This window comes from Amblyomma mixtum, chromosome 3 (genome assembly GCF_055824585.1).
Source record: "Amblyomma mixtum isolate Tamu chromosome 3, ASM5582458v1, whole genome shotgun sequence".
Taxonomy (NCBI): domain Eukaryota; kingdom Metazoa; phylum Arthropoda; class Arachnida; order Ixodida; family Ixodidae; genus Amblyomma; species Amblyomma mixtum.
Window position 1 is genome coordinate 75,848,743 of NC_143014.1, and position 13,262 is coordinate 75,862,004.

The 13,262-nt window shown below is 44.0% G+C and overlaps 1 protein-coding gene across 1 annotated transcript in view; it reads left to right on the plus strand.

Moving 5' to 3' along the window:
- Positions 1 to 3,204: 3,204 nt before the first annotated feature.
- The window catches only part of morgue (modifier of rpr and grim, ubiquitously expressed), a 33,445-nt gene continuing 23,387 nt past the window's right edge, over positions 3,205 to 13,262 (plus strand). The window contains exons 1-4 of the mRNA XM_089579721.1: positions 3,205 to 3,643; positions 4,796 to 4,918; positions 9,987 to 10,182; positions 11,459 to 11,648. Of these exons, the coding sequence (XP_089435847.1) occupies positions 3,533 to 3,643; positions 4,796 to 4,918; positions 9,987 to 10,182; positions 11,459 to 11,648 (620 nt within the window). The 5' untranslated portion in view covers positions 3,205 to 3,532. The remainder of the gene's footprint in view (positions 3,644 to 4,795; positions 4,919 to 9,986; positions 10,183 to 11,458; positions 11,649 to 13,262) is intronic.

Here is a 13,262-nt window from a genome sequence, read left to right on the forward strand (position 1 = left end):
GATCCAGGTCCCTAGAGAACCTTTAGAGACAGCTCTAGTGGATAGGCACAGAGCCCTATGTGTAGTACAGTTTGTGGCTTTTCGCAATATTGGACGTTGCTCCTGCACGCTTAGTGAGGTTTGTGGCCATTCCCAAAAAGCAGCTAAGCTAGGTGCTGATCGCAATCTCTTACCTTCCATGGTACGAGATACTGCATACGTAGCAGTGTGTGCATGTTTTCGCTTCTCCATGGTAAATCCTAGTGTCTCAGATGGGTGGCACTCCCGGTGGTTGTGTTGCTCCACTCTGCCTGTTTTATTCCTTACTGCTTGGTGATCTAGGCCACAGGTGTGAGTGTGCACATTCGAATGAGGCAGCAAATGAAGTGGGCTAGAATAAAGGTAATCTTAAAATAGCCAGAAATTTTCAAAAGAAGCTGTAAGGTTAACATCTGGTAAATGAATGTGTGCTCTGCTAACATGTTCTTGAACCAGACTATTGGTGTTGTACTACTTTTCATCTTTTGTGGTACGGAGGGGTCAAGTGCTAACCATTTATCTCTGTGTGTGCGTGTGTGTTGTGCGCATATCTTGAATGTGATTGCACCATTTTTTCCCTAGTTAAATTTGCCAGGAGTGTAGTTTTGGCTTGTCAACATGCCAGTTAGATGGCCTTTGCAGTGTGGTGAGTATGCATTGCCTTACTTGCTACGCTGCAACAAGTTTTTTGAAGGTACTTTGTGTACAGCTGTATACAAAGTGAACTCCCGGCCTTTTATTTTTGTGTGCTGCACCTATACTCCATTTCACGCACAGCAGTCGGTTCTGCCAGAGTCCTTTAATGCTTTTGAAGGACTGTGGTGCTGCGGAAGCTGCAGAAGTAGTGAACCTGCAAAACCATTTTACTCTCATAATCTTTTGCTTTTCTCTAAGCCACAGCGAGTGCTTGGATGAAAACGGAGTGGTATAAATTGGAAGTACTAGCATTGGGAATTTCAGTTGAAGCTGTGAGGTGCTCAGTGTTTGGAACCTCTGGCTATAATTTTCACCGAGTATGATCTACTTTTTAGGTGCGGATGCGGTCCGAGCGACTCTCCCTACCAGCCGCGTATCATACCACCACACGTCAGTCTTACTTCTCGGAAGTCTCAATGGGTCACAGGACGAAAATGTGGCAAGAGGTAAAACAAAGTGAGGGAGGTTGCCAGTTGTGGTAGTTGAGACCTGTCGCAACGAAATATGCCTGTGTTCACTTTGGTTGTATGGCGAACTACTGTTTGGGCACAGACTTTGCCTGCACGAACAGGTGCGCGAGCTTTGGCAGTGTTGACTGTTCTGTATGAAGCTGAGTACAGCAGTGATTGCTTCGTTTCAGGGGAATTTGGCTTCTTTCAGGTTACAAATAGGGTGGCTTTTTATGTTTTTATGTCATTAGTGAATGCGGTAAATAATATTTCACAAACCAGCTTGCTAGCACGACCTTTGCCATTTTAATGAAGACTGATTTTGCTACCAGCAGTAAATTTTACCTGAATTTCTAGCACCATTTGCATCTTTCGAAACAATGTGATCCCACAATCCCTCTGGTGTTTATTTGACAAATCGTGGCATTGGCCATTTTGATTTCCATCCTTTGCGGCACTTTACTCAAAATTGTTACGTGCATGTAAAAACTTGCCCGTTGGTGTTTTGCATTCGAAAACTAACGAATTGGCTTTCTTAAAGCAGGGATATACTACTTGGAAAACTGTTTCTATGGAATGAAAGTATGCCTTACTGCTGCGTGTGACAAACTACTGTGTGCAACATCCGATATGAATGGGGATAAGTGAGTGCTCATTGGGAATTCATAATGAAGTGGCTGAAAGGCTCAGTGTGACATTGCCCAATCTGTCTGGTGGAGCGCAGCATAGCATTCAGAGGTTCCGTCAGCATTTGAGAGATCTTGGCTGGTCCTACCAACCTCCCTTCCGTCATTTGCTGACAGAACTTGAGGCTAGTCAATGTGATCTGTGCTGCATGAAGAAAATCCGACTAAGAAGCAAGGACCCTGTCAGAAGCCCCATTTCACCCATGGTGTCAGGACCGGTTGTGTTATACTGATACCATCCCAAGTACCTGTTGGGCATCCCAGCTCAATCCAAATTGAACCAATAGGACAGCCAATTGGATTCAAATGGATTGAATGGGACATGCAGCTCCAGTTGGTTGGCCCTACTGGATTATCCAACTGGTTCCGCAAATTCCAATTTATGTCATCTCTCCCAGTTCAGGAACCAGTTGGAATTTGCAAAACCAGTTGGATGAATCTAACAGGATGGACATTCTTCTCAATTCCTGAGATTACTGGTAAAAAAAAAAAGGGGGAAGTTCCAATCGGAATCAATTGGGTTTTCTTCCAGGACTGTAGGGGGACACTCTGCCTTGTGCTATCATTTCTGCAGGGAAATGAAAGTTGCGAGAATTGCACACTTTTAAGGAAATGAATCCAAAAAAAACAAGCCTGCTTCACACAAAAGGAGCTTGAGCTGAATAGATATCCACAGAACGCACTTTGTCCCTACTTATGTACTCCACCTTTTGCCGCGGTGGCTCAGTGGTTATTGTCTTCAGCTGCTGACCTGAAAGACGCGGGTTCGATCCCGGCCGTGGCGGTCTCATTTTGAAATTAGCACTAGAGGCCCGTGCACTTCCTTTCCTCAAAAAAAAAAAATCCCCGCCTCTTTGCATATGCTCAAAGTGGACTCTCCAGTGCATTGCCTCCACAATTCCGCTTCGACTACAACCATAAAGCCAAACAAGACCTGCGAATGCACGCAGCGAAGATTTTAAGGCAAAACAAAAATGACTTCCCATCCCCCGCGCCCCACTTTTTGATTTATTATCGAACGTCGCTTGACGACGTTCCTCCATGTCGTAAACAGAGAGAGAAACAAAAATTAAACGCGTGCGCAAACCACGACGTATAATTCCTGGTACGAACGCAACTACATAGAGTGCTGTAAATAAGCCAGGGATACGCATTTCGTTTTGTTTCGTTTTGCTTTTCAAGCTGGGTTGTTGCTTTTTAGTTTTCTCAAGCATATTTGGCTGTAAGCCGCAGGCATGACAACTGATGACATATTTCAGTTAATATTTAAAATTACTATGCTGGCACTTCGGCAAAACTTTTTGTTTTTCGATGTTAGTCAGTTACACTTATAATTTTTTGCCAAACAAACTGCCAAAGCATAGTAGCAGTGTCCACAGTGTGTCAGCACTTGCGCTTCTGGAAGCCGAACGCGGGGACGCGGGTCGCGAGCCGCCGTCCGCCGTGCCGTGCTCGCGCGGAGGAAACGTAACTGAACGAGTGTTGGAATGGTGGCAGAGTGTCTACCTAGAAAAGCGTCAACGTCCTGTGTTTTTTCATCGCTGCCTGGAATAGTTACGCTGCGAAGTAGGTGAAGGGTGTGCAAAAAACTGGGCACCTTTGTGCCAGTGGAGAGACTATGCAGTCTTGATCTGTCGTTCAAGTTTAACATTCTCATTTCGACGGCAGCGCATGGCTTAGGAAATGGCTGCCGTGAACTGCAATCACCAGCGCAGCACGGTATCTGTCAGGCGGCCTGCTGATGGCCGGCTAGAAGAAATAGTTCAAAATGGACACAAGATATTCCAGTTCAAGGTACGTAATAGCTTTCTGTGGTGGCAATTTCTTGCTTCTTTGTGTTTGCTTCCCTCGCATTCAATGCCGTGTCGCTAGCCGTCCGAAAGCTGCGCTTGTCCGAATTCTATTTGTAAAGAAAGATAGCTTGCATGTAGTGACGCTGAAGGAAAGCGTGTGTGTACAGAATGTATTGTTAACGGTGTGTTTTTGTCGGAACCAATTTTCGAGCCGTGTGTTCGTTATTTATACCTTTTGGCGATCAGATTGCTCCTTGGAAGTCGTCGGTGGAACGCGCTGTGCGATCGCTATGCATCAGGTGTATTAAACGGTGTAACTAATAGCATGCCGGAGTTTGTTTTTTTTTTTAGTAGTGTGCACGCTGAGGTTCACGGCCGCCTATCCTGTGTAGTGGCGATGTGTAGTCGTTACGCTCCCCTTAGTGCATTGCACGGGAGAGCGTGACCTGCCAGAGCATCAGAGGCGTTTTGAGTCTTTCTAATGTGGTGGCGACCGAAGTTTCCTCTCGTTGCTTATGTGTTGAGACTGCGATCTTTCGGGCGATACTTCGCAGAGCGCTCAAGTCTGTTCCCAGACTTGACTGCTAGTATCATGCTCGATCGAGCTGTGCCTCATATCGCGTTCTCGGCGCGACAATCGCAACGAATGAGATGTCCAAATGCAGGTTTAAAACCATTTCACAGTGGTATTCTAGAGCGTCTTTGAGGACGACCACGAATGAGCGCTGGCGCACGGCTTGCGCGAGCGATTCTCCGGCGTAGCCGTGCCGCCATACGCAGAACTAGTCACAGATTTTCAGAAATAATGTATCGGCAGCCTGTAGGCATATTCATAATTGATACGGTTGTTGACTTTTGTGTTGATCATTATTGTTGCACTTTCTACAACTACATATCGCTTCCAACGAGTTATGCCATTTTAAAGCGACAGTGCAACCGAGTTCAGACTGTGGTGTACAAATTGTGAAACCAAGCTCAGTTAGAATGCAGTAAAAAACAACGTTCAGTCTTTTTTTTTTTAAGAAGTTGTTGCTGACCTAGTGTGTAGTTATTATTAGGTGCGTTTTACTCGTGTGCCCTCCCTAGTGAGGAACTGCTGCTGTCCCCCTTTCGCTGTGCTTTGGTACCATAATTCTTGTTTCATCCCTGACAGCAAACTGTGTGCCACGCCTGTAATGGCTTTTATGGACCATCCTTTGGCCACCCACTATGTTGCACCTGCCATGCCTTTTTGTATCCTGACGTGCTGTCCGTGCAGGATGGAGACCAAGGATGGGTGAGCATCTTAGCTGTTTAAGGTATATCTCACACACGTGCCGTGCACAGCCAGATGCAGAAAGTTTTTTTATGGAAGGTGTGGTAGAATGCAGGTAGGAGCTTGTGTGAGTAGTCGATAAGGGTAGAAACTTGGGCGAGTCGGTAACTGTGATTCATGGTATGTGAGGTAGCGCAAAACGGGACAAGGGACAGAGAAAAACGTACACAACACAGGCGCCTGTGTTGTGTACGTCTTTCTCTGCCCCTTGTCCCGTTTTGCACTACCTCACATACCATGAGTAGTCGACTTCATTTTCTTATCGCAAGCTTTGCAAGACTGCTTGTAACTGTCGCTTTTATTTTTCTTTGTTGCCCAATCTAACAACTGTCAGTTGTACATAAGGAACACATGTTACTTGTTCCTGAATTCAGGCGAGCAAATGCTAGATGTCATTATGGTCTGTGCATGTTTTGCAGCGGTTGCCTTTCAGAGCTGTTTGAAATATGGCTTCCTGGCAGTGCCATTGATGCTTAATTGAGTGCAGTGTCGTGTAGGAAATTTACATTATTTTACTTTTTGGAATTGCAATGTTTGACAGTTTGTAGCATTTATTAAATATAATTTTTTGTTGTTGCCGGTGATGTATCAGTATTCCTTGTATACAGGGTTTTACCACATGGGCTGTGACTTTTTTTAATTAAATGATGGAATTGAAGGGTGTTACATTCAAATGAACATGTGGAGTGCCCTCTTTCACACGAGCACATCACTTTTGTTATTGTCCCCTCTAGTGTCAGTGCACTTCCACCAATGATGCGCTGTTCTCACACCTTCTTTAATCGTGTTCGAGTTGATTGAGATTGAACTCAACGCAGGTCAAGCGTCACTGCGCAGCTAAATTTAATTGCGATTGAATCCAGCTCTGCGTGGCACCAAGACGATTCCTAAAGTGTAAACAGAAATGAAGCCTACAGGAAGATGTCCTGCATAAACTATGAAGATTTACATGAACTTATTAGTGTGGCTTGATTTCCAAAATTGTGTTTCCACTCTTCACACCACACACTTGTCTTAGCAGCAGTAATGAATTGTTCAAGTGCCATCGCAGGATGATTAGGGCTGTTAGTACGGTATTTTGAACGTGTTTGTGATGGGATGTACTGTAGCTACGTCACAGCCATGGAATTTTAGATGAGAAGTGTTTTCATTAGCTTTTTTACTTCATTACAAACTCATTTGGGGGTAACCACTTCTAAAACTGTGTGCACGTGGCGCCACTTGGTAAGTAGCGCGCTTATTCGTCGATGAGGTCACAGCATTGCATGCCGGGCATGCTTGAAACTTTGACCAGGATTGGACTTAGTTGGATCAAAAGTACCTTTTGGCAGTGATAGAAGCTACAAGTGTGGGGTGACAGTTTCCACACCTGTATGTTTGGCTGACGAGCATATGAAAACAGCACAGTTGGAAGACGTCACTCCATGCTCGTAGATCCCACTGCACTCCTAGCAAGTTTTGAGACTGTCTGTGATCTCTGCATGCTGTCGTAAAAGAATTCGGGCAGCTCACCCATAATCCACCTTACAGCCTTGAACCTTATGCCAAACAGCCTCTGGCCCTTTCCCAAGCTGAGCAAACATTTGTAGGTTGTGTGCTTTGTGTGCACTGAGGAAGTTGCCAATGCTGTGCCCTGTTGGTGCCAACAACTGCCGCCCTCACACTCCTACGATGGCATGCTTAGACTAGCACACCGGTGGAATGTAAAAGTGATGCGGCCTTCCAAAATTTGATTTAAATGAAGCATTTTTCATTTCTGTCACTCCATAAAAACAAGGCAGAAAGATTTGGTGAACACAACCTTATGCATTGCTTTCTATTAAACTGTTGTGCATCATATTCAAGCCGTAATGGGTATGACTTAAATGTGGCATTAAAGGCTGCTGTAATAGTCCCAGTGGTTCCAGTGCTGCAATGGTCGCACTTGCCTCAGTGACCCAGTGGCTATGGCATTTGGATGCTGAGTAGGAGTTGGCATCTTTGATTTGTGGCGAACTGCAAAACACCTGTGTACTGAGGTGTTAGTGCACATTAAAGAACCCTAGGGGTTCGAAATTGATGAAGAAAGGTTCATATAGGCATGCCTCATAATTCGTCGTTGGATTTTATGGTTTAAATCTAAAAAAAGCCAATAAAAGTATTCCAAATTCAATTTTTGAAATTCGGTTTTAACCGAAGAAGGTTGGTATTTTTGGCATCTACACCACAGCTAGCTTACTGCTGAGTACAAGTCAAACTTGGCCACAAGGGAAAATAATCAAGATCGGAAGCCGGGGACTCTGTGAGACAGTCAGATTATTGGGTTAGGTAGCGTAGTTTTGTGTGTGAAAAATTGCTCCGTTGGCTCAGGCCGACTTGGCCTTTGTCGGCCTTTGCCGACTTCTTGGAGGCCTCATTTCCTTGTCAAGCAATGTCTGCAGCGTGTTTGCTCACTATCATCACCTGCTGGGGGCCATTAGTTGGTTAAGTAGGCTTTTTGGTTGTGTCTAAGGACACTGACACTAAAACATGCGTAAGCGTTAATAGGGGGGGGGGGGGGGGGGGGGGGCATTTAAGCTCCACCTTAAGGGTATGACACGAGAGCAGTTCCTCTTGCTCAGGCAGACCGTAGACAGTGTTTCCTTTTTCCCAATCACACTCATTATATGAAAGGCTACATGACATACATGTAAGTCCCGTTTTAGCCAAGCTGTACGAATGTGCCTGCGTGGCCTAGCGGTATGTATCTCTCGCAACCCAAGGGTCCGGGGTTTGATTCCAGACTACCCCAGTGTTCTTTTCAGTGCAATTCATTTACTTTATGTACTTACATGTCCTGATGACATTTTAGTGATCTTGTGAGCTTCTAATCACCAGTTTTCTAATGTTTTAATCACTTTTCAAATTTGCCGCTCTACGTATGACATAGCCACCTTTTTGACCAATCCTGACTTTTCGGTTGCAACAATGCAATGCTAACACTGGCTTTTCTGCAGCACGGCACTCTTACGCTGTTGTGTAAAGGTCATGATCTGGCTGTTGCGCAGGTTCAGTAGCAGTTGCATTACTGCTGTCAGCACGCTGATCTTGTGATATGCAGCACTGTCGCTCAGACCAGAGTGCAAGAACAAGACAACTTAGTTTTTCTATCTAAACTTCCGCTTACATCTTTAAGTGGCGGTTAAATAATTTAATTCCCACATTGTTACAATTTAAGAACAGGCTACTTCATTGCGCAACTCATTTGGCACAAAAGTAATGTAGATGAAACAAATGCTAGCTTGCAACTGTTTATTTGAAAGAATATTTTATCAGAATAAAAAATAATATTACATTATCGTAATATTTTATCAGAATAAAAAAATAATAAAAAAGTCAGCCTTTAACCCTGAGTCAACTATCCCCCAAAGCAAATGCTGTTAAAATTGTTAAAATTATAATGGTGGTAATATTTTCTTCTACTAACTTGTCTTTCAATACTTCAATTTGTGCAATATCCCTTTCAGGTGCCATTTTTTGTTTTGATTGAAATTAATTATTTCTTCGCCTAAGTAGTATATTCAGGCCTCAAAAAAGGGAATTTGTTAGTTTTTGAGCGTGAAAGACGAGCGGGTAAGTTTTTGCAGTAATGTGCAGAATTCCGTATCAGATTTTTTTGAAATAGTACACTAGGGATCGTGGAATCACTGTGTTTCGAAGAGCACGTTACGCTCAAAATTGAGCAAAAACAATCAATGTTTTCAGTCGCAGCAAAATCTGTCTGCACAAAAATGGTGGACAAAGTGCTACCTAAATGTTATTTACTGCGTTCGCTACACGGCGCAAAAAACCGACTTATTTGCGCCAAGAAGGATGTTCAATTCGACTAAAACAATGAAATCACTGCTAGGTGCACCAGTCTCTCAAAAAAAGCTGCAAGTTTGCTGTATATACAATTGTGTACAAAGCGCCTGAAAGGGTTATTTGCTGGCTAATCAGATGCTCGAGTTTAAGAAAGCAAAGATAAAAATTCCATTATGAAATAAACACCAAAAAAAGTGCCAAATTTCCTAAAAATAAAACGAGAATTCCAACCTGTGTAACCGAAAATGTTACTTTGGCATGTAAAGGCTTAACTAACCCTTAACCGCCCCAGCGGACTTGAACGAGCCAGGCTTGTCATATGCTGACTGTCATTTGTGGTTCAGCTTATTTTATTTTCTGGCACTGTATGCCTGGTTTAAGGCGAGTAGAGTGTGTCCAAAACAATTTTTTGGTTTGCCGTCAGATGGCTAGCACATGTACTAAATGACCACTTTGGTGCCGATGATGAAGAATCTTTGAAAGAAAAAAAAAATCTGCCTGTTAGGGGTTAAAAACTTTTGTGAAAATCACCGCTGGTCCACAGCTAAGTGGACGTTGTCAAAGCAAAATGGAATTTTAAAGATAGTGTGCACAGTTAGCTTTTTTAAGCATGCTTGCAAACATGTGAGTCATGTCATGGTCATATATGACGTCTATTTTTTGAGGATGTGCTATGCAAAGTTGTGTGCTCAGACCTGCATCTCAAAGTGTGGTGGGAACACTGTGCTGTGCAGGTTTGTACTTGCATGTTCACAGTTCTGAGTGCTTTCTTGTTGATTTGAGTGTATGGGACAGGAGGTCCCAAAGCCATTCACTTTAGGTAAATACATTTGGGTAAATAAATTTGGTAAATGCTGGAGGAAGTCCCAAAGCCAAGGTCCTGTAGCCAGCGGTTTTGGGACCTCCTCCTGCATTTACCGAACGTGTGCGTGCGTGCGCGCGTGTCTCTCTCTCTCTCTCTCTCTCTCTCTTGGTCGGTTGTAATAATTCTTATTCTGCTTATGTGAAGCTCTGCATAGAGGCCTACTCCTTTGGCTTTTGTTTAAAATATTTTGTTTGCTGCATTATAAAGTGCAAAAAGTGTCCCCACTTGTATCATTCTCTTGGCTTTTATGCATTTTGTTTTTCTTTACATTCACTTTGCCCCGTTTTGTGCTAACTTTGTGCCTCCCATTGTTTACAAGAGCTCAATTCATTTTATTTGCAGAAAAGTGACTCTGAAGATTCTGGAAATGATGAGCCAGCAGATTTCTATGACATGGTAAAGCATAATGTTGAGCGGCCAAAGCTGCCCCCACCAGGTCCCAAACCAGATAGACTCGCAGAGTGCATATCTGCACTGAGCAGTCCAAGGCCACAGGAATCCACTCCTGATGGTGTCCTGGCTCGTCTCCCTCTTGAAGGTGGGTGAATTGCTTGAAGGTGTAATGCTTCATAATTTGAATGCCTGTTACAAAGCAGGTGTTACTTCCATTTGTTAAGTGTCACATGCTTGCCTCATTCTTTTAGTGAGCGCAGTAAGTGATTTTCTTTAGACTGCTGTGCGATTTGGCAACAAACTAAGAGATGAAGTTCAGAAGTGCAAGATGCCGGGCTAGTTAGTATTGCATAATGCGCATATTGCATAATGTGCTGTTTTATTTCATTAAACTAAGAGAGTATGAGGATACCTCTCTATCTAGTTGGTTCTAGAAAACGTGCATAAGACCCTTCGTTTTCAGGTTTTATATCCTCCAAAATTTGGAGGGGTAAAAACCTGGTGATATTTTTTCTTCAAATTTGTAAGATCGGGTTATTCAGCAAAAATTTCCATTATTCGGGTTTTTTTTTTTTTTTTCCAGCAAAAGACAATCTGCTATAAGCACTCGTTTTTGTGGGGGACAGAAAATGCCCTAATTTTTGTTCAGTATTTTGCAACCAACATGGGACTGGCTGTTTGCGCAGAAAAAAAAGACTGTTACCAATTTTCTTAATCTGTTACAATTATTTGGTTGCATAAACTGTCAATTTCCTGCATAGCACTTCGTGTGGATGCCAGACCTGCCTGCCCTGTACACTGCAAAAACAGTCATTAAACATCACAGAGGCTACTTGAAACGTGCAAGAGCCCTGGAGCGTGACATTGTTAGCGTGAATAGTGCTTGATACATGATGACGGATAAAAGCCTGGTCATTAGCCATTTTCTGGCGTCTTGCCTCTGAAAGTTACTTTTCGAACATATTCTTAAATTGTCGTGTCATGAGTAACAAGCGGTAAGAGAGGTTTAATGTCACCAGTTAACACTCCTCAAGATTGAGCACAGAATACCCGCTAATTTTCGTACAGTGTCTTCAGCTTTGTTGAGGAGAACTTATATTCTCTATGCCCTTTCATATATATGTATATCTTAATGAGCCCTTCATTCCTTTGCCCTTGTGTGTACTCTAGAAGGCACATTTTCGGGGAGAACTCGGGTTTAACCCGATAGTTAAGAAATGTGTTCAGGTGCAAAATTTGGCTAAAGTTGGGTTTTACCCGAAAACGAAGGGTTCTAAACATACATAGCAGTTTATGATATCCCTACAGTGTGTAATGTCTCTGTGTTGTGATGATTTGTTACATGAGATGACGAATTTTTTGTATAGGGCCCTAGTGGCGAGATCCTGATTCTGTGGTCCTTTTTCCTCTGCTGTATGTAGTGCTGTCTCTCATCTTCAGTCGACTGGACGATGTCTCTCTCTGGCACTGCAGCCAAGTCTGCCGTCGCTGGCATCATATCCTCGAATGTGAACTTACTGAAAACCACTGGGCTTTGTTCATCAAGCATCGTTGGCCTCTCTTCAAGCCTCCTCGTAAAGTTGCTTCCTGGAGGAACCTGTATAGTCGGCTGTGTGTACCCCTTCATTCTTTTTGTTAAGAGCACCGTATATACTCATATACAAGCCGTGCCCCCAACAAGGCAGCCAGTAATTCGGGGGAAAAAAAAAAAAAACTCAGCCAGAAGAATTGCTTCATGTGTGCATAATTTTGTCCACATAGTATGTTATGCTGGAAACTGATAGACGTTAGCTGTTTGTGATACTGGGTACAATGCATGCGTTGTCCCGCCTGCCGACCTCTGCCTGGAACCGTGAACATGCCGTGCTGCAGCGCTGGTAACTCGTCTTATGCACTCGGTGTTTGCACCAGAAAGGACAAAACGGTATGCTGCGCAAACAAACTAGAATGGGGCGCACCGATGCTATCGGCGCGTTTCTTTGTGGCGGCGGACTTTGCATCAAAGCCACACTGAAAGTGCTTTGAATCTAGTCATGGTTTACTATAAAAGGTCTAACCTTGTTACCAATTCACCATTGCACAATAACCTTGCATTAACGTCTGTGAGTGAATTGATCTAACAATCTGTTTTACTTTATGCAGTTAATTCGTGCCGTTCGTTGGGTGTGCATCCTATTATCTATACTTTCAGTGCATTATGTATGTGAAGGATCCGCTGGGACTGCGCTAATTCATCATAAAAATGTGTGTCACAGCTTAAAAAGGGGACATATAAAAAAGGGTGCTGTGCTGTAGCCAAAAAACTTTTACGGAAAAATGCTGGTCTGGTGTGAGGGCCACACCCCGTCAAAACTGTGGGAAAAAAAAGTATGGCCCTTACATGAATATGTACGCCATGTTTTTTTTCTGCTAGAAAATGTAGGTTATGTCGCATGGCACACTGTACACTCTCCTTGTCACTTTTCATCAGCAGTATGCTAGTGGTATTTATTGCTTATCATATTGCACTTCGTGGATTCTGAGGTAGTGGCCCTGGCAGTGTAGGTTATATTTCGGGCTGCTATGGCTTCATTATGAAATAGTATGAAATGTATGCAGACCAGCATGTTGTGATAGGCAGCTCTCTACCTCTTTGGCTGCTTTATAGGTTATTTCTCGCTCTTATGTTTAAATCCTAAAGGCGCGGTTATACTCCGACCAATGTAGCGCGCGTGTGCGGCACGGTGACGTCACGTCGGCAAAATGCGACCGTCTACACTTCAGTAGCGCCTGACCGCCAGCGTGCTCGGCGGCTTCCGGCGTGGTCCGATGCCACCCGGCACTGAATGCAGCGGGCTGCATTTTGCACTGGCTGCGTTGGCCACCGCTGGCCCGACCAGACCGGTTCCTCCTCTTTTCGGGGCTATGCTGCTTTGCGCATCTACAACAAATGGCGTGTCGGACGTTCTGTGCATGCGCTTCTCCAGTCGCAGCCTCTGCACCGCGTCAGAGCGGTCGGACTGTAGGCGGGCTGAATTCGCGCTTGGCACGGCGTTGCCGACTTGACGTGACTGACCTCCACCGGCTCACGCCCGCGTGCCGAGATTGTCGGAGTATATCCGCGCCTTAAATGTTTCGGATGGGGTCATGGAGGTTCAGATGTGAACTCATTTTATTGCCAAAGTTGCTTTAGTTTTTTGAACATTTGAACCAAATTTGTCAACTCTACAGAAATGGGTTTCCTTT